This window comes from Macrotis lagotis, chromosome 2 (assembly GCF_037893015.1).
Source record: "Macrotis lagotis isolate mMagLag1 chromosome 2, bilby.v1.9.chrom.fasta, whole genome shotgun sequence".
NCBI classification, from domain to species: Eukaryota; Metazoa; Chordata; class Mammalia; order Peramelemorphia; family Peramelidae; genus Macrotis; species Macrotis lagotis.
This window is the reverse complement of record NC_133659.1, coordinates 105071375-105097591: the sequence shown is the minus strand read 5'-3', so window position 1 is coordinate 105097591 and position 26217 is coordinate 105071375. Positions and strand designations below refer to the sequence as shown.

Below are 26217 nucleotides of genomic sequence, written 5' to 3'. Positions count from 1 at the left end.
AGAACCACTTGTCTTGGTGCCAACTTATCATGACATTGATGACTTTCTTAAGGCTTGGGAGATCAGGGAGGAATTATGATAGTGGAAACTCAGAGCTATGCCCAGTAGGTAGAGGTTCCCAGGTCAAACTGATCTCAGGAAACTGGGCACTATTTCAGTATCCCATATTGTCCCCACAAGGTGGATTGGGAGAAACAAATCTTCAAATTTCTAAATTGCTCAGTGGCTTAGAGCATCCTGCACTGATGGAATAATACTTCATTACAATACAACCTATTTCTTGAATTGGGGTAGAATATACCATCTAAATCACATCTCAATTTCTCCTCTCTACCCAGTATTTCTTAGTTAACTTGACCTTTTCTACCTTGAAATCCACTTTAGTGTTGTTCAGTCTATAACATTCTAGACTTCCTCCCTCTTAACCCATGACCTTTCATGGAGCTACTATCATCACTACCCAGTCATCTTTCATTGACTTGTAAGCACAAGCTTCACAGTGATTATTCTAGACCTTTTTGAAAATCCTTGCCTCCTACTTCCTGGAGAATATTTAAATATCTGCATTGAGTTCCCAATCTTCCTTCAACACATCCCTGGCCCTCTTCTCTCTAAAGATAACTCCTCTAGGGGCAGCTAGGTGGCCTAGTGGATAAAGCACTGGCCTTGGAGTCAGGAGTACCTGGGTTCAAATCTGACCTCAGACACTTAATAATTACCTAGCTGTGTGGCCTTGGGCAAGCCACTTAACCCCACTTGCCTTGCAAAAAACCTAAAAAAACCCCAAAACCTAAAGATAACCCCTCTAACTATATCCTGGTCTTCTCTCTTCCCACCTGTTCATGAATCTTACTTTCACAAACATCCCTTCCCCTCGATTTTCTTTTACTCTTTATGGTTCTTTCCCTTGTGTTTCCCAATATGTCTCTAACATATTGAAGTCTCTTTCATTTTAAATTAAAACAACAAAAAACTTCACTTGATTCTTGGTAATTGCTGTGGCTCAATTTTTTCCTCCCTTTTATTGTTACACTTTTATTTTTAGTTTTTGCAAGGCAATGAGGTTAAGAGACTTGCCCAAGGTCACATAGCTAAGTAAGTATTAAATGTATGAGGTTGGAGTTGAACTCAGGTCCTCCTAACTCCAGGGCTTGTGCTCTCTTTGTACCATATAGCTGCCCCCTTATTGTTACTCTTCTTGAACATATGGACTTTACCCATTGCTTCCACTTCCTGGTCACTATTATTTTTAAAATCCACTGCAATCTTACTTCTGGTCCTACCACTTTCAAGAGGTTTCTAATAGTTTTTTTGAACTCATTTTGAACTGATTCTAGGGCTGGTGATCTAACCACTGCACCTCCTAGCTACCCCTTCCAATAGCTTTTTCACAGCATTTAACTGTTTCATCTCCTTATAAGTATCTAATGCTATCAGCTCTGCCTCCCTTCCCCTCCTCTGATTCATGACACTTTCCCTGTTTTCCTTCTATCTCTCTATTTGTTCTCCCAATTCTTTTTTTGGGGGGCCTCTCTTCTCCCACCTGATTTTATTCATACTCATGGCTTCAATGATAATGATAGACAGTATGGCATAATGGATTGAAAGCTACTCTGTTCATATATGCCTGTGATCTTGGGGCTCCTCTGTTCGTATATGACTGTGATCTTGGGCAAGTTATTTAACTTCTTCTCTAGATAACTCTCTAAGATGTGGAGTAGGTGCCTACCCTCACTGATGGAGGGAATTTCCACAATGGGAGTTCTCTATATCAATGGAATCACACACCCAATAAAAAATGATGATAAATGACAGTGTTTTTAAAGCTTGCAAAGGACTTTTCATCCACAGTTCACTTGACCTCTAATGACCCTGAAATCTGCAGGGCAAGATATGCCCTGCAGATTTCAGGGTCATTAGAGGCCACAAGATATATATATATATATAAATATATATATATATATATATATATATATTTATATATATATATATATATATAAATCTTGCCAATACCATATTTTCAAAGTTTGGAGGATCTCCTCATTTGGATGTTCTACCATAACCTCAAATTCAACATGTTTAAAAGTTATTTAATCACCTCAAATTCAATATGTTTAAAAGTGATTTAATGATATATCACTTTTGCTTTCCAACTACCCCATTTTTGCCAGTGTCATCATTCTCCTGGATTACTATCCTAGAAAATTCCTTCTTCTTATTCTCCTATTATCTAATGTTTCCAAATTCTATTGTTTCTTTCTCAACTTTATTTTTATTTTTTGAAGAAATTGGGGTTAAGTGACTTGCCTTAAGTTAGTAAGTGTCCGAGATGAAATTTGAACTTAGGAAGTCCTTATTCCAGGTTTGGTGCTCTATGAATTGCATCATAGAGCTGCCCCCTCATTCCACTTTAAATTCTCTCTCAATACCTATCCTTTTCTCTATTCACACTGCCAAATGCCCAAACCTGAACTTTCTTCTCTTCAGATCCTTATATCTTCTTTTCCTAATCTATAATGCATATTCTTGACAAAATAATTTTCCTCAAATAATACTGTAATTATGTTACTTATACACCTCATCTAGAACCTAAAATGACTCCCTGTTTCCTACCATAGCAAATATCTCTTTCAATAGACTTTCAGAGACCTCCTTAATCTGATGTCACTTTATGTAGCCAACTTATTTTCCCACAATATGTCAATAAGCCTTCATTCTAACGTCCCAAGACAGGCTTTCCATACTGGGCAGATTGATATCCTTGTCTCCCACAAATCCTGTTTCAGACAGACATGAAAACTCTCTTTGGCTTCTGGAACTTAAAATTATATTGAGCATGGAACTGTTTTTTAGAGTGCTAGTTTTATCTTTCTGACTAGACAATAAGCTTTTAGAATTAATGGTTTCTTCAAGTATCCTTCAGTCTAGCACAGTGTTGGGAATTCAGTAGACACTCAATAAATACCTGTTGATTGAAGGATTCTCCAAACATAAGACATGCCAACCTTATAGAAGAGTCTCTCCAAAGTATCTAAGTGAATATTGTCACCTTTGTGCTTAGTGGGAAGGGTGATGTTAGATTGCTTCCAAGGTCACATAATAAGAGTCAGCTGGTTTGAAGTCAAGACCACAAAGTCAATGAACTGAAGTATAACTTTTATTTATTGGCAAACTGAATTGCAAAGGAAAGCAGGACTGTGTTTACAGAGCCAGTCATTCCTTCAAATACTCTGCTTCTTCTAGGGGTGGTCCCTACCCTGTTGATATAGTGCCATACTTCAAGAATATGAGGGGGATGAAAAGACAGAAAATAGCATTCCATCTGATCCATGGCACATACATGTAGGAACCAAATCCAGACATATTAAAGTAGCTTAATTTAAGGGCTAGAGAATTCATCTATAGGCTCTGGAAATATTCCTTTACTTGCTATAAGAGTAGAAGTTACTATAAGGTAATCCTTCCATAAATTATTTATTCAAGTATGAAAAAGGATCTTATTACAATATGACCTCACATATATGAAGATCTCACATCTTAGACTCCAACCACAATTTTCACAAGGAGAATCTGAATGCTGCTATAGAATTCAATGGATTGATTCCATTTACTTAAATATTATAAACCCAATGCAACAAAATCAAAATTCTAAAACTTTACTGCATTCAACCTTGATCTATCTTCTAGTTCCAATGGATACCAAATAGTACACAACTCATATCCTCATACTATATATAGCAAAAAGCATCTGATGAACTTAGACAAAATTCTCCTCTTGACACAAAGAAGATGGGAGGTTTTTTTCAGTTTGTCACACCCTTTGCTTTAGAGACAGAAAATTCAGACTGTTCAAATGACTTCAATTCTAACCAGATTAAACAAATGGCCACAAATTTGAACCCTGTTACTCAATATTCAAAGAATAATTGCATTTTAGAAACAGAAGCAGTTCCTCTGACTGATGTGATAGAGCTGAGATATATTCAAGAAAGCACTCTGTCTTGGTTGACTTCAACTTTGGCATTTTCCCCTCTCTAACCTATCCCATCCTATCCTGGGTTGATGCAAGAAAAACAATTTTTCCCCAGCTGCAGTGAATGAAAGATGGATTGACCACAGATAAGTATTTTTACTGCCCTCTGCTTTTCTGTGGTCCTGGAACAGTCCTTTGGGCTCTCAGTCAATCATAGTGCAAGTATACCCCAATGATGTCCCCTTTATCCCTCTGCTCAGAAAGGAAGTACAGAAGGGCTTCTAGAATCAAATAGGGTTAATGGTCTCTGGGGTCCCATTGGCCTCAGAAGCATCATGTAGGTGGTTAACTTCATATGTGGGATCTTTGGGGGTGGGTGAAACTGCCCTTGGTGGTTTCCTTATTTTCCTGAATGGTTAAGGGATTACTACTATTCATTAAATGAAAAGATGTCCTGTGCCTACCTAACTGATCAGCAGCTGGGTCCTGTCAACATTTGCTCTCTATTATCTTTATGAGTCATGGGATTGAGAGAATGCAAAAAAACTTTCTGATATTCCTCTCATCTCTTCTTGAAGTTCATGTATTTTCTCAAATGTATACACAGTTAAATGTGCAGGCATCTCTCACTCTGTATATTTGGACCTACATCAGTTCCTGTATGGGTATATATATTTCATCTATATCTCTTCCATGAACTTAATAATCATAACATCAATAGCTAGTATTTATATTGCATTCTAAGGTTTCCATAGCACTTCACAAATATCTATTTTGAGTTTCACAACATTATATCAAGTGTTATTATATGTTCATTTTACAAATGTGGAAGAGCAAAAATAGCAATTTAATGACTTGTCCAGGGTCACCCAGATAGAAAATGTCTAAAAACCAAATTTGAACTCAGTTCTTCCTGACTCTAGCTCCAAATATTTTATTACTATACTATAATTTTCCTGAGGGCAGGCACTGTATTTTATATCTGCTTTGTATCACTCCTATAACCTAACACAGTGCCAAGCAGACACATATTTAATAAATATTATAATCATAGACCTGGAATGGATTAGAATCTTAGAAATCACCTGTTCCAAACTTTTCAATAAATGGAACTGCTCTCTGGTTTTCTTTCTACCTAGCTGGTCACTCCTCAATTTCCTTTGCTAGTGTATCATCCATATTCCCATTTCCTAACTATCAGTGTGTTCCAAGACTCAGTTCTCTCTGTCTGTCTGTCTGTCTCTCTCTGTGTCTCTGTTTCTGTCTCTGTGTCTCTATCTCTGTCTGTCTGTCTGTCTCTCTTTTCATTGGCTACCATGGGTGGAAACAGCAGCATACAGATGATTTCCAAGATTTATATATCTGACCCTGGTCTCTCTTCTGAGCTGTAGGTCTGTATCATTATCAACCTACTAGACATCTCAAACTGGGTGTCTCCTGGGCATCTCAAATTCAATATATCTAAAACAGAACTCATTATCTCTTCTCCAAAACTCACTGGGTTTTTATAATCTTTTGAACTTGTTTCTTTCAAGAGTACCAACATTCTTCGAGTCACTCAGTTTCACAAACTCAGAGTTATTCCCAACTCCTCATTTTCCCTCACATTTTATGCCAATTCAGTTGCCAAATCTTGTCCTTTCTCTACTATTCTCTTGCACCTTCTCTTTATTCAAACAACCATCACCCTAATTCAGGTTTCATTCACCAGAATTACTGCAATAACCTCCTAATTGGTCTTCCCACTTCCATCCATTATCTACATGGCTTCCAAAATGACTTTCCATCTCTAATGCACAATGAGTTTGGTAGCTTGATCTGTTCATTTAACTTACCTACTCAATAAACTCCAATGGTTCTGTGTTATTTCTAGGATCAAATACAAATTTCTCTGTTTGACATTTTAAAGCCTTTCATAAACTGGTCCCAACCAACTTTTCTAGCCTTGACATATCTATATGTCTGTCTGTCTCTCTCTCTCTCACACACACACACATACATACATACATATATATATATATTTATATATATGTGTGTGTATGCATATATATGCACACACATCTACAAACACACACACACACATATATGTATTTAACAGGCTTATAAAGAATGTTTGTTGATTGATTTTATAGGTAAAGAAACTGAGATCAGTAGAGGTTAAGTCAAGGATGCCAGTCACACAGATCAGTAAGTAGCAGAAATACTATTTGAATCCAGGTCTTCCAGACCTCATGTCTAGTCATTCCTTCTGTGGTAGCAGGCTGTTCAATCTGGACCATACAATAGACACTATACTTTTAACTGATGACCAGTTCGCGGGATGATTGAACAAAGAGTATTCCATGGTAACTTCCTTCTCTGTATTATAGGGGAGAACACTTGTGGAGGGCCTGTCTTTTTGGTTACTTGGAAAGCAAATTGTGCTTGCATTTACAATGTCATTTTCCTCTATGCAAGACTGGGCACCATTTTTAAGGATCATTTTTCTGAATCCAACTCTGCTCTTGCCCTCTCCCTCTCCCAGTGTCTGTTTTTCAAAATCAAACATATGCACCAATGAACAGTAGTCCCTAATCCCCTCTGGTTCAGAGTCTAGCCACCTGCACTGCTCTGTCATTCATCTAGATGCCATGCTGGTTTCCCCATGCTTCTTCTCTGCCTCCCCACACCAAACCACTCTGACAGGATGGGCCCAAGAAAACACTTAGGTATCCAGCCTCAGATTGGCTCTCGAGGTCAAAGAAGCCAGCTGGTGTCTAGATTCTCTGAGCCTTGAGGGCAGGGGTATAAAAAACTGTGTAGTGCTATGGAAAAAAATTATAGCCCCAGAGTCAGAAGATGTAGGTTCAAATCTTGCTTATGATACTTACTACCCATATGACCATAGGCAAATCACTTAAAAGTCCCTGGGGGTGTCTGCCCTCATCTATAAAATAGCAGAGGTGGATTAGTGACCTTTTTGAGATGCCTTTTAACTTGAAGTTTGTGATCATATGATTTATGTCTAACTTGGGAGGGACTGGGCAGAGACATCCATCTCTAATGCACAATGAGTTTGGTAGCTTGATCTTTATTTCTCCCAAAAGAGATCTGGGATAATTATCTGAGCCAAGAGCTTCAGTTATGCACAGGAGAAGGAAAAACATTTTGCAAACCAACTTTCATGCTATAATGCATTTTTCCTTCTGCTTGGGAGTCTTCTAGCTCCATCTGAGAAAGCACTACTTGAAGGTGGGAATTTCTGGATTTCCTGAAATCCCTTGCTTAGATGTTACACATAGGCAAACTTTTCAGATATGAGGTAGACTCTCAGGCTGATTGTGAGGTTACATTAGAACATGGTCTCCTGGTGGGAAATGGTCCCATGCCAGCTTTTTTCTCTCTTCTGCTCCATTCATTGAGGAGCTGGATACACCACAATATTACAGTGTGAGGAATTTGTCTGTTCATCAACCCAGGCAGACATATGCCTCAGTACTAGGGCATATCCTCCCCTACACCAGAGTTGTAAAAAGTCAACTACTTTTTGACTCTGCTAATGTTCATGCCAAAAGTAACATGCAAAATAGACTCCAAAGAGTCTATTTTGAGAAAGTTGGGAAATGAAAGGAAGACGGCACAGAAACTGCTAGTTTCCATAGCTGCTAGTAGGATAAACCATTATCCTGAGTGCCCTGGGATACAAATCCAGGTAGCTCCTCATATTCAATGGACAGAATTTTCAGTGGCAGGTTTCCTGAAAATTCCACACATTGAATATGAGGGGTTAACTGGATCTTCAGGGCAGAATTTTCAGAGTTGTAGATACTGCCCTGTAACTCAGATTCCTCAACTATAAAATGAAGGGAATGGATTTAAATGGTCTCCGGAATCCCTTTCAACACAAGATCCATGAGTCTGTGATTCTGCACCATAGATCAACTATGTGGGAATAAGAAGCAGTGTGGGTAGAGCAACCCACAAAACTATACCTGGAGATGCAAACATGCACACACTCAGCACACGCAAATACATTAAAATATTTTTCAAATACTAGTATATTCTAGTCATTCTTCTCTGGCTTCATTAGATAGATTTTGGTCTCCTTCTACAGCTACAATCATAACTAGCAAGGTCGGAAGCATCAATTTCCAAACTACACACGCTCCCAATGTCTCTTATTCCATCCTCTGGTTTGATTTATTCCTCTCCAGCTTTGAGGAATCTTTAGATTCTTGTAAGTAAGACGAGAAGAGAAGACAGCCATGCAAGATTGGGGGTGGGAAAGTCCTACTTCTGCTCTCCATGACAAGTCACAGACAGAAAGGCAGAGATGAGAATGGAAAGCCTCATGCTTGTGGGGGGCAGCTCAGATTGGCCAAATCCCCTCTCACCTGAATCAGTAGCAGTCTGAACAGTGACGAGGGAACTGGTGATAGCGGGCCTGTTTTGGGAATAAACCCGGAACGAGTAGTAAATCCCGGGATTGAGGTTGGTCAGCGAGAAAGACTGGGTCTTAACAGAGACAGTTTTTCTTGAATCATTGCCTGAAGAACAGAAATCTTAGGTCAACTCCGGGCCCTGAAAAGAGCCGCCAGAGACATGGGTCCCTGGCCACCTGTCAAGGACAAGGGTGGGCTACTTACAGCTGGGACACCATGTAGAGTCGGGGTGCCCAGATGCTTGGGCCAGCCCCAAACAGAGAACATTAGACTGGCCAGATGAGTCCTGCATGCCTCAGAGTGTTGACTCTCTTCCAGATCTACATCTATCTCAGCCCTGCAGTGAGGATGTAGGAGAACATTGTTCTCCTTTCCACATCTGTCACATTCCTTTGACTTTCTAATCTCAAATTTTTATTTATTTTTTTGGTGTTGGGGGAGGGATTGGGAGGGAGACTGGACCTATAATTTCACTGATATAGGAATTCCCAGTGAGGAAACCCCCTTTATCAATGTAGACTGGCAATTGATTGGCAACTTGTAGACTTAAGAGCATTTCCCAGGGCATGGAGAGTTTAAGAGACTTGCCTAGGTTCACACAGCCAGTAGATGTCTGAGATGGAACTTGAACCTAGGAATTCCCAACTCTAAGACTCCTGCCCACTCCTCCATGCTGTCTCTTCCCACCCCAACTGTACCAGTAATAGTTATCATGGGCAATCCCTCAATCTCATTTTAGTCAACAATTTAAGACAGCCAACTCTCCATGAACCAGGGACTGATGAACCTATGTGTTATATAGAGTCACCAAGCCCCTCTGCCTTCCTATCTTCTACCTCTTATACTTTGCCTTTTGGTTGCTCAGGTGCAATGCCAGATTGTTAAAGAGACATTTTGTGTGTGTGTGTGTGTGTGTGTGTGTGTGTGTGTGTGTGTGTGTGTGTGTGTGTCTGTGTGCTGGGAAGGTACAGAAAACCCAGGGATTTGCAATCATTTTATTTAAAACTCCCCACTCCCTTTGAGTCCATATGGAAAAATGATTTATCTTGTGCTTGTAGCTGGGTCTTCTCTGGATAGATTAGATCAGTTAGAGGATTGTTATGAGAGTCTGCCCCTGGGATTGACCCCTGTGGACAAGTCAGCTTCACATAGAGTACAAAAGTCTGTCCCCTGGTCAAAAGCAGCATCCCAGAATATTTGGAAGAGACCTAGATAGTGAATGTGAGTAAGTCAAGGCTGGGGCAAAGCTTTTTTCCTTCTAAGCAATTTTTGGTCTACTGAGGTTCATTCTTTGTTGGGGGCTGGGGGGGAGGGAGGAGATGAGGAGGGGAGATCACTTTCCTTCCCAGGACCAGGAGTCTGCTCTGTGGAAATGTAAGAAAGCCTCCTTAAGGAGCCTGGTGCTAAGACAAGATTTAGCTTACCTGAGGCTCATGGCCTAAAAAAGGTCTCATCCCAATGCAGGGAAGAGACCCTGGGAAGGGTTGGTGACCCCATGCATGCTTAGCAGACTTCTAAAGTTTTCATCAATTTTGAGATTTTTTTCACCTCCTAGTTACCATTTCTATTCCTCCTTCCCCCCTTCCCCATCCCAGCACATATATTAATTTCACTAAGGCCATAATTAACCCCAATCTAAAAGACCTCCCTGAGCCGTAGAGACTTAGAAGGATCTTTTAAATGGCATCCACCACTATCCCCCTGCTGCCATGCGGGCCAATGCTTACTGAATGAATACTCAATCACAAAGTCAGTTCCTGGCTCGAGATTGTGGTCCCATGTGAGGTTGGCCGATTTACTGTTGGCCTTCACCGTGAAGTTCCATATGGACTGTCCATAGGGGGCTGGTGAATAGGTTAGAAGAGGAGTTAGTAATGATGGGGGGAGGCAGGACTGAGCACACGCACAGGTCGGGGTCTGCTGGGAAAGAACAGAGAGTCAGAAATTGCATGGCTTCAACATAGTACTAAGTCTCAGCCTTGGGTGGCTGAAAAGCAGAGGTCCCAGTGTGTATTAGAGAACATGCAGGCTGACACCGATGTGAATAGCTACCTGGTGATACCTGGATGCCCTTACATGATGCAATTGGGATTCAACTTAAAGCGTGGGATCTTATTCAAACTTCCCTATGGTATCTGGGATCAGCTCTGGAAATTCCTGGAATCTCCAAACAAAGAATGGAGAAAAAGTTCCCCCTTGTCTGAATTGGACAGGGAAAGTGGTATTCTTTGTCCTTAAAACAACTTAAGTTTTTTTTTTTTGTGATGGTCATAGTGGCTGCTTAAATAGCAAATGGAAGTCATAGTCTGTGATGGGGTGGCAAGTGACAAGGTACAGAGCATTATCTTAGGTATGAATGGATGTGTATGGAGGTGAAGGAGGTGTGAAGGAAAATGAAAGCTTTTCAGGAATAGAATTTGGCAGTTACCAAAGTAATCACATCCCTTGATCCAATAATTTTCTTACTGGGGGATGCCCCCAAAGTAGTAGCAGCAACAGCAGCAGCAGCAGCAGTGACAAAATACAAAAGATGTATTTTTTTTCAAAGATTTTCATTGTAAGCAACTGCAAACAATAAGATATGACCTAAACATACAACAACAGGGGAATGGTTTAAAGAATTTTAGTATGTTAATGGAATGGAATATCATAATGCCATTAAGATGGACAAGCAGGAGGAATTCAAGGAAATCTGTAATGGCCTTTATGGAATAAGGCAAAGAGAAAAAAAAGCAGATCCAGAAGATGGAGGATGTGATTATAGGATTATAATCATATCAGGAGAAGTGAATGAAATTGGACAAAGAATCCTGATGGGGATTGAATTGAGGGACCTACAAAATATATTTATGTTACTTTAAGGCTAGAGAGTAATTTTAAATTTAAATGGAAATAGTAAATTTAGTTGTTTGTACTGATGTTTGTTGTTTGTAGTAAGACATTTAAAACTATTTTTTTAAGGGGAACACTGGGAGAAAGTCTAAACCAGAAAGACGTGAGAGAAGGTTGCTCTGGTTCAGAGACACTTGGGAGATTCTCAGTAAGGCTCTCTCCCTCCTCATCACTCAAAGGTTTTTTTAATGGTCTGAGATTACTCTTTGAAAGATCTTAAATCCATCAGCAATTCCTTCAGTATGGGGTGAATAAGATGAGACCCTCCTTCTCAGCAGACTACCTCGAGACTGGTGCAGAACACCTCTGCTTCCCTGGAATCCTTTCCACTACATTGGATTCTCCCCATTCTAGTTTCTTAGGACAGAGATGGGGGGTGGGGTACTCTCCATGCATTGGTCAAGGCATCAATTATCCAGCTCCTAATAGCTGGGAGCTCCACTATCAAAGCCATTGCATTGAAGACATCACTAATCCTCAAACACAATCATTTTTCAGGAGACTCAGCAGCCTGATTACCCCATTTCCCAGCAAAGATTTAATAGTAGAATGCTAGCATGAAACCTCATATTTCAAAGACTTTACAAGCATGGCTCCTGTATATTTTATTAGCATGCAAGGGGGTACTGTCACCTACTCACTTTTCAAAAATAAATGAACTGAGCAAATTCAGTATAGTCTTTGTGGCATATAACTCAGAAGTTACAATGGGCTCCCCAGTCCTTACCAAAGTAAAGCCCTTCCCCTGAAGCCTTTAGTATAACATCTGCCCAAAGTGAGTGGAAGTTGATGCTAAGCAAGTCATTCAAAATTTGGTTTCATGGATAAAACTGTCCAGAACCCTCCAAAGGAGTTGTCAGACTGGTTTAAGTTCCAGACTTTTTTTTTTTAGGTTTTTGCAAGGCAAATTGGGTTAAGTGGCTTGCTCAAGGCCACACAGCTAGGGAATTATTAAGTGTCTGAGACCAGATTTGAACCCAGGTACTCCTGACTCCAGGGCCAGTGCTTTATCCACTGCACCACCTAGCCACCCCAAGTTCCAAACTTCTTGGCAAGGCTTTTTGCCTTTTTTGAAATTTCTTTAGGAAGCGTAAGAGCCCATTCTCATTTCTCATAACAGCTGGAGGGGGGGATGCATTCTATACTTGGGGTAAGAATGTACATTTGACTGAAAGCCTTCATGCAAAGTTGAGGGAAACCTGGAGTTGGTTTAGAGAAAGGAAACTAAAATGAATAGGAATATTTGGAGGGTTAGAGAAAGGATTCTCCAGACCTGGAAAGATAAAGGTGTGGGGAAAAATGTGATCAAAGTTTATGAATCACAGAAGGTGATGATAATTAGGTGAACTCAGACTAGCATTCCAAATCCAGAATGTCAGAACCAGAGGGGAGCCCTTGGAAGTCTGAAAGGAAGTTTAGGACAAATGAAAGAAAGTCCTTTCTTCAAACAAGCTTGTTATATCCCCCAAGGAATGAATGGTACAGGATGAAAGCTTCCAAAAGGCTGAGATAAAAACCAGATTGGGATATAAAGAGAGATTAGGATAGTTGGAAGACATTTCCAATGCCTGAGGCTAGGCAGAGGGGAGGATAACCACGTTTTTCCATAACAGGTCCCCAGTGGCTCCATCACAGATAGAACCTGCGCCTGGATGGTTCATAGTCTTGGCCCATTAAGGCAAGGCTGCTGTTTTATGTCACCAGAGGGTAAGGTAAAGGGTACTGTTTTGATGTCACCAGAGGGTAAGGTAAAGTCATTCTTCCTTGTTACTCTCTGAGTGTCTTTTCTGAGAGAACAAGATAATTGGAATGATGTCAGGCTCAACCTCAGCATCAGAACACTTCTTGCTATCAGTCAAAAAGCAGTTACCACCATTTAGCAGATGGCAGCTCCCAGTGAGCGTATCAGGGTTTTCCTAGTCCATTTTTGTTCTAAAGGTCAACATTACTTCAACACTGAAGTGTTACTCTTCTGTACAGACAGCATTTGTAAGGTCAAAGAAATAGTGTAAACTGACTTTGAGTTAATATTTTTACCTGTCCTCTGAGAGCTTAAAGTATTTTATCTACTTATTCCTGTCCTACCAAAATGCTCATCATTTATAAGCCAGTGCGGTAAGCCCTTATTAGAGTGTTAGATTTGCACTCAAGTAGGTTTTATGGGGTACACACCCCACTTCTGACACCTTCCTAGCCCCGTGACCTTGAACAAGTTGATTAATCTTGTATCTTAAGCAAATTCTTCTCTGTTTCCCCAGTTCTTAATCCAGTGTATGGCACTGCAGCAATGCCTTTTGACTGAATTCCACACACTGCCAAAATCAGATTCTTCATATGAAGCATGGCAGCTGCCCTTAGTCAACCAAATGGGGACTGGGAGCAGGACAGACAGACCCTGAGAGATGACGGCACCTTTGCCCCAGGTCTCGAAAGTGGTGAAGACTACATCTGGGACTAGAACAGGCAAATCTGTTTCCCTTTCTCTTGGCTGCCCTCCTCCCCCACCCCTACTCCCCCACTAGCCTTATTCTCTGCCTCATGCTGACTTTCCAGCTGGCACATTGGCTCCATAAGCTAGAGACCCTTCCTTCTGAAGCAATAAAAAGCTGTTTGATGCTCAGTTAGAAGTATTACTGAATTCCCCAAAGAGTTTCCCCCTACTGGAAAAACAAAGCTTCCCATTCTGACTCCTTTATGTATCATCCCAGCAGGCTGGGTCTTAAGATTGATTTTTATGAGCAGCCACTAAAATGGCCATAATTTTACTTCCATACATTATAGGGTATGGAGAGTGGAAATAGCAGCTTAGAACCTTTGGTCATTACTAGACTCCTTGATGGTAATACCATTTCCTGGAGCTCATATGATTGACTCTTTTTAAAAGGAAAGGGGAGGGGGAGATGAGAACCCCTATGAGGGACTCAATGCAGGTGCTCTGGGTATGGGCTTATCTTTTGGGACATCCTTTTATACAGTTTGCAAGCTTCACTCATTGATACAGAGACACAGATGCTGCTGGTAAATGAGATGTGACATCAGAGAGCTTTGCTGCCTGGCTGATCCTCTGGGGCCAACAAGGCTCTCATTCTACCCAGCCTTGGACCTTGAGGGGCTTCCTCCTTGCCTTGGGATCTTGCACCTAGGATGCAAACCTCTCTCTGTTTCACTACACTTAGTGACCAATGCAAACTTTGGGGCTTGAGATAGTCTGGGCATGTCATTAGTTCACCCTATTTCACTAGCATGTTTTACTGTTCACTAGGGGTTTCAAGTCCTCATTGAAATGAATACATGTTGCATCACAAAATAAATACTTATGACCATGGAGGATGGCATTTTCTGGTATTAGTAGTAGGCATGCTTATTTAAAAGTTCCATTTTAAAAAACACCCATAGGACTTAAGAACTAGAAGGTATCCAACAAATAACCTAGTCCAAACCTAGACACAATCTAGCCCTTTATAGATGAAGCCCATAAAAGCAAGTGATTTATCTAAGGATATATAGAAAATGTATAGGAGAGCCCCTGCCTCCATATCCAGTGCTCTTTCTGTTACGTCATACTACCTTGCATTAAATCCTGTGTTGGATCTAAGTGGCTGCATTTCTTGTCTACCTCTAGGCACAACTTTGGGTTGGATGAATAGAATCTCTAGGTGAGGACCTGAGTTTGGTAGACAACCACCTGTCTGAGTTGGAAGGACCCTGCCCATCCTTGTTTCACAGACTAGAGAAGCAAATGATGATGATTGATGATGGAAATAATAATAGTGATAGCTCAGATTTAAATAGTACTTTAAGGTTTGCAAAAAGATCAGAAAGGGTGGGAGGAATGTGATGTAGGATAGGCAGAAAGTCTAGGAAAGAATTCATATTCTAGATCTTTGAGACCTTCTCAGGACCAGGAATTCTGGGGCTTCCTGGACACCAGGGCCTTGGAATCATGATTCCTTGAGGGGTGTCCACAAACATTATTCAAGGTCCCTTAGAAAGACTATATGTGTCTCTACTGAGTAGAGAGAAGGGAAAGGGCAGAGGCTAGGGGGAAGAGGGAAGTGTGTGTTCAGCAATACCAGTGTCCTGTATCTTAGTCACGGCGGTTGGAGGACTCTCCGTGGTAGTGGTGGCAGCGGTAGTGGTAGTAGAAGCAGTTGTAGCGACGGTGGTGGTGGTAGTGGTGGTGGTGGTGGTGGTGATGGTGGTAGGTGCAGCAGTGGGGATAGTTGTGGCAGCGGCGGTGGTAGCTATGGCAGTAACATCAGTACCGCTCGTGATACTTGTCTCACTGACTGTAGTTGGAGGCAACATGGTGGGAGCTGAGAGGGAAACGTAAAACAGCCGGGTCTGGTTGGTTTGGTAGGCTCCAGTTTGGACACACTCCCACAACCCTGCCCCAAGAGGCAGGAGGCCCCAGGGGAGAAGATGTGGCTTTAGGAGCTAAGATCCCCAAGTGAAACAAAGGGTATGTTGGATGAACCATGATGGCTGAGAACACAACCATGTGGAATGACGAAAATGAAGCCCAAGAGTGTTTCATTTTCTTCTTGATGTTCTACATGACTCAAAGCACCCAGCATGCACCCAGCAAAGATGGGAGAAGGGGAGAGAAGATGCATGGAATCTCTTAGATCCAGGAAAATGTAAGAAACCACAGGGAAGAGCAGCCAGGAAGACAAGACCAGACAAATTCAAGCAGGAGCCACATCCCAACCCAAGCCCACTCAGTCAGTCCTGGGGAATAGGAAGATGGAGGGATCCTCAGTTGGGTGGCCCCTGGGGCACACAGTCTGCCATTCCCAGGCTATAGTGCTTTGGGCAACTTTGCCTCTTATCCCCAAATTATGCTCTGCCCTGTCTCTTTTGGACAAAAACATGAGAAATTTCAGAAACTTGAATTTCTTTTCTGTGCTCAGAAATGGGTTAAGTTTAGAATTTTCTGACTTCTGCTAGACCTGCCTGCTGATATAAATCCTGATATTTTATGATTTTTGACCTCTCCCATCTATTTTCCCTGATCCAAAGCAATCTGAGATCATGTTACCCTTCTTGCCTTCCACTTTCCTCTGCTGACTCAGGATGAGCTTGCAACCCACAAAAATTCCATTGCTGCTGTTTATCTATAATAAACTGCCCCCAACCCCCTAATCTCACACTCATGAAGTTGGTTTTTTTGGTCCTGGTTGTAAGATTAGTCTCTGTCCAATGCTTTTTCCTGTTAACATCCCAACTGCCATCCAAAGTGTGATTCTGTTAGAGGACCCTTCAAAATTTCAATGGAAATTGGTCAGGATCACTAAGGTAAATAGCTCTAGGGGTATTCTGAGGCACTGTCACCCTATATGAATGATTTTAGTTTTTGCTGTGAGTGGATGGGAAGTATCTGTGGTTGGAAACTGGTGGTCAATGACTATCTCTCCATGGATACTCCTTTCTATCTGAAGGAATGTACTTCACTTAAAAGTATTGGACTTCTATATACCCTTCTCACAGCCCCTGTCTACTCCATAATGAGGACTGGAGAGCAATACTAGGCTGTGTGGAAGATGGTAAAGAGCCAATCCTTTGCTTCCTATTTAGATACTTGATGCAGCTGAAGGCCTTGGAATATTATAATATTCATCTCTTGTCTCTTGTCTACCATCTACCATTTATGCTAATTGGGGACCAGGAATGCCACCTTAAGAGATCAACAGAGGCTGGGTGACTCTAATCTTCCTGGAGGCTCAGATGACTCCAAAGGACTACAAAGACAGGAGCATATGGATTGCCTCTTCAGACCTTCAGCATCACATTGTCCTTCAGAGAAGAAACTAGCAAGCAAGTACCCAGCTAGAGGAGGATTGGGGGTTTTCCCTCTTGGGAAGCTTTCTTTTTAGCCCTACTTTAAACAAAGATCTCTTTCATTTACCCAGCTCACCAAACTACAAAACTCACATTAAAAAAAAGAGAGGAGGTTCCTGGATCCTGGAAGGCATGGCCCCAATTTGGAAGATCAGAAGTTTTTATTGGGCCCTGAGGGTAAAGGCCACAAAAGGCAAACTGGGAGGCCAGTCAGTGATTTTAGATTCCATGGATTCTTTCTGATACTCAAAGCTATTACACTCCCTTCTGTACCAAATAACCTTCAGTCAGTGGGAAAGTCTTAAAAATATCCTACTCTCATGATATTTTTTAAAGGACTGAATAAATAACTACCCTTTGCCAAGTTCCAAATTATAAAGCACTTTACATATATTGCATCAGAGAAGCAACATCAAGGATTCATATTATACCATCTCTCCTAATCTTAGAAAAAACTCTGGAGAGGCAAGTTTGCTCTGCTCCAAGTTTGGTAATTCCTCATTAGTAATAGGTTCCAGGTACCTCTGTGAGTATTATATCATGAGCTGGGGGTTTATTTTGATCAATCCACTTAATCTTCAAATAAGACTGCCTCGAACAATTATTTTTTTTAATGATTTCTGGGATGAAAAGCTTTGACAACCATCTGTCCCCAAGTCAGATATCACAGAACAATGGAATCGAAGAGTTGGAAAGGACCTCAGAGGTCATCTAGCTCAGCCTGTACATCTGAGAAAAGATGAAATGACTAAGGATCTTGAGAAAGAAGAGGGTCAGTCCTTTTCTAAGTTTGATGATTCCTAATGGAATATTGCCACCCAAAGAATAGGTCTCAAATACATTGATGAGTTCCTGAGGCTGGGGGTAGATGGGTGGGTGAATATTCTCAAGTCTAACCATACACAAGCAGAAATCTAAAAATTTCAGAATTTTAAGGAACATCAGTTGGTTAGCCAGTCCAGTGGTGTCAAACTCAGCCCACATATTTGCTGAGAAAATCACAACCCAATCTCATCTATGTTGTATGGTATTCTTATTTATTTTGTTAAACATTTCCAAATGATGTTTTAATCTGAGTCAGCTAGTCCTACAGGCTGTAAGTTTGACGCCTCTGTTTAGTTTTTATGCCTACTGAATTTCTCCAGCCCTTATATGAATGAAAAACCTCACAGACTGACAAGCAGTTCCCCAGTCTCTGCTTAAAGATTTCCAAGGAGGAGAAGCCCATCATCTCTCAAGGTAGATCATAACACCTTTAGAAACCAACGGATATCAACCCTATATTGCTCTTTGTAACTTCTACCCATTGTCTCAGTTCTGCCCTCTGAAGTTAAACAACATAAATCTAGTCTTTCTTTTACTTAAACACAGCAATCTTGTCCCCCAATTTAATCTCCTTCTCTTTGGGATGAGTGATGTCAGTTCCTTCCATTGCTCTCCTAAGACATATTCACCATGTTTGTTGCCCTCCTCTGGATACACTCTAGCTCTTCTTAAACCATGGCCACAGAACTGAACATAGCCTCTTGATGAGGTCTGATGAGAGCTCGGTACAATGGGGACTATCCTATTTCAGTTCTGGGGAAAAAGTCCCTCTTAATGGAATCCAAAATCATCATACCATTTCTGGCTTCCATTTCTCACTACCAGCTCAAGCTGAGCTTACAGCCCATTAAAACTCCTAGGTCTTTTATTTTTTTTAAAGAACTGGTTGGGTGGCTAGATGGTGCAGTGGATAGAGCACCGGCCCTGGAGTCAGACATACCTGAGTTCAAATCTGGCCTTAGACACTTAATAATTACCTAGCTGTGTGGCCTTGGGCAAGCCACTTAACCCCATTGCCTTCTTGCAAAAACCTAAAAAAAAAATAAAAAAAGAAATGGTGCTGTCTATCCATGATCCATCTCCTTTGATTTTATTATACTTGTGAAGCTGATTTTTTTTTGTATCAAAGTCTGAGATTTTACATTTATCCCCACCAAATTTCATTTTTAATTAGAGTAAGTCCAAAGCAATTATTAATCTAGATGCTGACTGTCCTCCATTGTGTGATTCTGAGAGAGGAGTTTTCAAAACTTAGTGGGAACATGGACAGGACCATTGTAGTTAGCAGTTGTGGATCTGGTTTTCATGAGAAATCATCAATACCCTAATGAGACCAATTTGGGAAGGGAGCAATTTCTTTAAGATAGGGGCTAGAATAAACATTCTTAATCCGGAGTCCACGAATTTCTTCATTTAATATTTTGATAACTTTATTTATTTTAAAATTTAATATATTTTCCCCTCAATTACATGTTCAAACATTGATAACTATATTTAAATATAGTTGGTTTCCTTTATAATTCCATTTTATTTTATGAGTTTTTATGTTTTTAAAAGCATTATTCTCAGAAAAGGATCATGAGGTTCATTACATTGAAAAGGGGTCCATGACACAAAACATTTTAGGACCCATGGCCTGGAGATAACAGAACAGGAAAGAGACAGAGTATTCCTACACGGGTTCACAGACAGTCTCAGAATGGGGAGGGAACTCTGTGTATGCAATTCAATCTGTAAGTGAACAAAAATCTCCTTTATACCATCCTTGACAATAAGTCATCCAGCCTCCTCCTGAAAATCAGAAGTGAGTGGCTCTACACTCTGAGACAGTCTGTTTTACTCCTGGTCAGCTCTACCCTAGAGGCCGCTAGGTGGCACAGTAATTACAGAGCTAAATCTAGAGTCAGGAAAACCTGTGTTCAAATTCAGCCTCAGCTAGGTATTAGCTGTGTGACCCTGAGCAAGTCACTTCTCCTCTGCTTGCCTCAGTTTCCTCACCTATAATATAGGGATAATAGTAGTATTCCCATGGTGGTTATGAGGATAAAATGAGATATTTGTTAATTACTTAGCATAGTGTTTTAACATAGTAGGCACTTTATGTTGGTTTCCATCCTTCTTTCCCTTCTTCCTTTTGTCCTCCCTCCCTTCCTTCTTTCTTCCTTCCTCCCTTCCTTCCTCCCTCCCTTCCTTCATTCTTTATCCTTCCTTCATTCCTCTATTTACTGAATCACAGAGTTTCAGCATATTGTTATTATTATTATACCCATCTCTCCTCCCCCTCTCCCACCCCAACAAACCATGAGGGATTCTTCTAGACCTTCTCTCTTTCAGTCTCATTGATTTCTGTCTCTATACAGATGACTGCCAGATCTATATAGCTAGATTTAATTTCTCTTCTGAGCATTAAGACCACATCGTCAACCCTTTATTGACCATGCCACTACATGTGGCACAGGCAGCTCAGACTCAACATATTTTTTCTCCCCAAACCGACCTCTTTCTCCAATTTCCCCACTTCTACTGAAGATACTATCATCTTCCATTCCCCGCTTCCACCTCATAACTCGGTTCTTTACTTTCTCTCACCTTGTCTCCTTCCCAATTCATCAGTTACCAAGACTTGTTGATTCTACCTCTCTTCCACCCATTTATCCCTCCTATCCTATCCCCTTCTCCCCACCCACATGATCATTCTAGTTCAGTTCTCATTATATCTCACCCGGACTATTGAAATAACCTCTTAATTGGTCTCCTTGCTATCCAGTTCTTCTTACCAGCCCACACAGCTGCCAAATTGATATTAATAAATACAGGTCTTAACATGTTATTCCTTTGCTCAAAAAGTTCCAATTGGCTCCCTACCCTTCCTAGGATAAAAGGCAACCTTTTCATTGGCATTTAAAGTCCTTTGGAGTCTTTCTTCAGATTATCTTTCCAGTTTTTTTAACACCCCTCCTCATCACGCATATTTCTACCAAATCTGACTTCTTTTGGCTAATTGTACAGGAGACTCTTTTCCATCTCCGTGCCTTTGCACAACTCATTCCCCACCCTTGGGGAGTCCTCTTTCCTAATTCACTTGCCTAGAAATTCCTAACTTCTTTAGTTCAAGTTCCCCTTGGAACTTGTGATCTGGCAAGATGCTCCTGCTCTCCCAAATCATTTTGAATTTACTTCCCAGATATTGTATACTTTCTTGATGTGTATAAATCATGCCCCGCAATAGAACATAAGCTCCTTGAGGGCAAGGATTGTTTTATTTATGACTTTATATTTTCAATGCTTGGCCCATAATGGGCTTGTAGATTGACCAAACTGAATTACAACTGATATACATCAACAATGAACTTCTCTCTGACCTACAAAAGCATTAGAGCTGAAGGGGATCCTTAGAGGCTATCTAGTCCAACAGATGTCAAAATCATTTAACAAATGACAAAACGGAAGCAAAGTGAGCAAGTGACTTGTCTAAAATCACATTGCTAGAAAGTAATTGCAGCTAAAACACAACCGACACATTCTGACTTCAGGTTCTGTGTTCTTGCCATTGTATATCATAGACTGTTTGGATCCCTCTTCTCCCCCTTCCTTGGGCACCTGCTTAGACTGATCCTAGCTCTGAATAGCAACCAAGAGCCTTATGCAGACATTGACTAAAGTTGAGCTCTTTGGGAATGGCAGGGATGGGAAGGGGTGGCATTAAGCTAAGTTGTTATAGGGGAGGCAATAACCATGGCCTGGTCTCTTTATTCCCAGTTGCTTCATCCTGGAACTGTACTGCCTATATCTAAGGGTGCAAAGATCCTGGTTGGTCTTAAGTGATTAGTGGGAGGAATAGCAGGGTGGACAGCCCCAGGAGGGGATGAATCTCTAGCTGACAAAGAACAAGGCTAGAATACAAACAGAAGGAAGCAGGGAGCTGCAAAAAACAAAGAGAATCAACCCAAATGAGGGTGGGAAAAGGGAGAAGGATGGGAAATAACCCAGTGGTAAACTAACTTTTCTCTCTGGGTAAAGAACAATCTCCATAAGAAAAACTTTACATCTCATTCCCCAATCTGCTCTTTCAGAGTTACCTTCTAAGGGTGTATACCTAAACTGAACTCTGTGGAGCCCTTTTCCCAGCTCCCCTACACTTGCAGTTCTGGATCCATTTCTCATTTCCTAGACAGTAAGACTGAGACTCAGATGGGAATCAGGACAAAGCAAGGGAGGGATCTCAGGGGACATATGCTCTGTTTTTCTAGCTTTGGTCCACTGGAGGGCTCATTAATGACTCTCAAATCCCAGAGATGAGAATTTGCAGGGAGAGATTGGGATTTGGGAACCCTGGCTATCATTTTGACCAGACCTCACCTCCCACTCCCATCCCTAATTTCTGCTCCCTCCCATTCAAGAACTGTTTTTTTAGTTTTCTAGATTGGGGACTTCTCTCAACCCTTAGAAAAGTTTGGCTTCCTGGGGAGGCAGAGGGCAATTATCACTCAAGGGCCAGTGGGACTGGAGCTCCCACTAAGCCAAAAAGTCAGACAGGACAAGCCCTATTCAAGACTGCATTCAAGGGGCCTCAATGAGCCAGCAAAAGCAGCACTGGGCACCCATGCAGCATGCACGGCCAGCATGCATATCATTTTTACCCCCTTTCTCCCTTTCAGTGGCTGGAAACAAGACCAGGGTGGAAGGGATTTGGGGTGGCCAAGCCACTGACACCATCTGTAACTAGAGCCCAGAGGGCATTTCTCCTCCATATTCTGAGTCTGCTTTCTTGGACATGACACTACACACTCAGCCAGACTTTCATAATTCAGGGTGAATGACTGCCAGGGTCCAAAAGAGAGCAGCCAGAGGCCCCAAGGTCTAGAGTTTAGAGGAAGTGGTTGATCCCCTTCAAAGCTGACCTCCTCTCTTGGTGTAGTCTCTAGGATACTGACCCAGAGCTTAAGTGGAGAGACTGTCTTAGGTGCCTTTGAATGCTTCCCTTGACAAGGCTCTTTCCTCTGCACTTTGCCTCCAGCCACTGAAAAGGTCCATTGTAATCCATGCTTTGGCACTGGGTCCTCCCTGGCCTCCCCCACCCTAGTTCAGCCTGGGCTCCTCCTGCACCACCCCATGCCATGCTGGTTACCTCCTTGGCTGGTACAATACCTGGGGTTGGAGTGGCTTCAGAAACAGCACCCAAGTGGGGGAGAGGGAGACAGAAGGGCAAGGGAAGGAAGAGAAAACAGAGGTACAGGTGAAATCACAGGAAAAGCACATGGAGAAGGTCTAGGATTAAATACTGAATGGTGGGACTGAGGGGACACACTGGTATTTGGTCCCCTTTCCATCTTGCCCATAGGCCATGTCCACATCAACACAAGCTAACACTTGGCAAATACTTCGAGGTCCCCCTCAATCAGGTTGGAACGAACTTTGACATGTTTGAACAGATATTTTTCCACCTGAGTTCTGATGCCATTTCATGAATTAGAAGATAGTTATCTTTCTAGGAGTTGAGGTGAGGTATTAGTTTATTCTAATGTTTCCTCATTCCTGGCTTACCTTGGATTCCTTTTGGATTCCTCAGCTACATGAAGATCTTTGAAGCCAGAAAGTTACAAGGATGGGGCAAGAAACCTATTCTATTTATAGTGATGGAACCATCACTATAGAGGTACTGACCTGGTGGTTTGACTAAGATTTAGTGTGCTGGGAGAGTATCCCACGATAGTAGAGATGGAAAGACTAACCATAGGGATGGTTATTACTACACTAAATGGAATAGACGTGATTGTTTTAGGGGGGGAGAGGGCAGTTCGGCTAGTTTAGGCCACTCCCAGTTCGTCCTTGGGCTACTTGGTGGAATAGAGATGATAATAGTGGCTTTGGAGCTCCTTTGCTTATCTTCTCCCACTGAGATTTTTTAGAAACCCATTAGATTGAGGGCTCCATGTTACCATTCAGGATTCATGGCAAAAACCCAAGCCTGAGAGGTCTTTGTCCTCTTGTCCCCTAGGGCTGCTTAACTTTTTCTTTGCTAGTCACTGGGTTTTGACAATGGGGTTTCATCTACTTTTCAGCTCTGATGGGGGGGCAGGAGGAGGAAGGGGGTATTTTTCTTCTCCTGGGTCCTTCTCTGCTGTGGGCAATTAAGCCTACATTCAGCCCCCACCTCCCTCCCACCGGGAAATATGTCTGCCAATGCTCAGGGGTTCAGTGATCTGGCCTTCTTCTGCAGATCACTCTCTCCACTTTACAAGACCAGAGAGAGCATTCCATCATCAGTCTGTTTTTAAGTCAGTTGTGTCCTCTGTCTACCTTGTCCCCTACCACTGCCCCAGAACTGGACTGTTAGGCAAGGATAAAAAGGGACGGATGTGGGTCCTATCAGATCAGGGCAGTAAGGGAGCTAAAAGGCTTATTTGGGGTGGGGATGAGGGTAGGCTCCAAGAATTTATGGCATATCTGATTAGGTCACTGATGCGGGAGATGGAAGCTTTCTAGAGCTTCTGTGGCAGTCCTGGGATACCTGTTCTCCTCCTTTATAGAATGGATCTAACAATATGATGGAGTCTCACAGCTCCCCTGGACAAGTCCTTTCCACAAGGGAGAGTGGCAGCTCTGAGGCTGAAGTACTATGTGGAGAGTTAAACCACAACTGCCTCTTTTGAATTGTCCCTCAAGACATAGTTAGGGTCTTGGAACCTAAACTCATCTTATAGGGCAACAAAACCAATTCTGGGGCCTTCAGCTACTGAATGATTAGAGTTCATTGGGAAATTGGCTTGGGAGATGCCCATTCCCCCTAGCCCACATCCTCCCCATGATTTCTTGGCCCATTAGAATGTGAGCTCCCTGACCGCAGAAACTGTGTTTCTGCCTTTCTTTATCCCCCCAGCACTTAGCACAGTACCTGAGATATGGTGAGCATTTAATACATGCTTATGGACTCTCACTCAGCTTTCATGGTTGCCTACATCCATCTCTTTTGGAAGAGCAGCTAACAAAGAATACTCGCAGCCTTCAGTTTGAGTCCATCACTGCTTCCTGCCCATTCAATCCAAGGACTTCCATACCAAGGCCAGAGTTGAACCTGGATGTGTACTGGCCCCTAAGAAGAAATCTCTGGACTCCAGGATCCTCAGGGATATTATTATCACTATTGTTAATATTCTTAGGTGAGTGACTGTATACATTACCCATGACATTCCTGTAATTCATTTATTTTCAAAGCAACTTCCCTCATTTAACTTTACATCCTCCTCCTGCTGTTCCCATGAGAGACAATAGTCATTAAATGACTTTTCTAAGGACCATAGTCAGGACCAGAGTTGTTCAAGTGTCTAGGAAGCCCAACTCAGGCTCTTTCTAATAGGTTGAACAAATATAAGCTCATCACCTAACAAGAAACCTTCTAGGATCCTGCCACCAAAGATGTAAAAGAGATGTTACATGTAGGATGTAGGAGAAAATGATGCTTTGGACAATTGATTAAATCAGAACCACTTGGATTTGGTTTAAGATGCATACTCCCCACCAGATGCTCATCAAACCTCAAGTTGGCTTACCATACCTACCTTCATTTTGTGGAGCTGGCGACTCTTCTGTGACCACTTCCCCAGGACCCACTTGGGTCCTGGCACTGAGTGAGAAGCGGTATCGGGACACAGGGTCCGCTCTCTGTATTGAGAACTTAGTCTGATTGGGAAAGAAGGTCTCAACCACAGCCTTCCCAGTCTTGGTTCCATTAACTGGAGAGAGAAAACAAAGAAGAGTCTGACTTTAAGGCTCCTTTAACTCTGGAAAAGGAAGCTGGGGAATCTGTCAAGTAAACATGGAGACTAGGGGTTGACCATTTTAGGGCAGCTGGGTTTGAAGGCAGACAGAATGACATCTTGAGCTCTCTTGCAGGACTATGAAGCTATACAGTTTCTATTTTCACCCTGCTACCATCATCCCTAGCTCAATAGCAAATTAAGTAATTGCTCCTATTTAGAACAAGTCTGAAAGCCTTAATCTTAAAGCCTGTCTCTGTGCATTTAATAAGCATTGTAGAAGATATATCTAAGCTCTGAATATATATTTTTCTTTAAAAACAAACAAAATAAAACCTAGCTCAAAGTCACTGGGCTTGATTTCAACAACTACTGGCTTCTTTCTTAAAGGGCCCATTCAATATACTTCAAAGGATTCAGGGGTCAGGCTTAAAGTCCCACTCTGAACAGTACCAAAAAAAAAGCCCATTGATAGACAACTGTAATGCTCAACAACAAAGTAGTGGAC

At 41.8% G+C, this 26217-nt stretch overlaps 1 protein-coding gene across 9 annotated transcripts in view; it reads right to left on the bottom strand.

The window, feature by feature from the left end:
• Positions 1-26217, bottom strand: part of NFASC (neurofascin) — a 202246-nt gene that overhangs the window by 13188 nt on the left and 162841 nt on the right. For 4 of the 9 annotated variants that reach the window (XM_074222469.1, XM_074222466.1, XM_074222465.1 and 1 more), the window contains one exon: positions 25512-25685. In XM_074222469.1, coding sequence (XP_074078570.1) covers positions 25512-25685 — 174 coding nt within the window. Of the gene's footprint in view, positions 1-8346; positions 8500-10121; positions 10239-15359; positions 15603-23100; positions 23116-25511; positions 25686-26217 lie in introns of all 9 variants that reach the window. The other 5 variants (XM_074222463.1, XM_074222468.1, XM_074222464.1 and 2 more) reach the window with 3 other exon arrangements.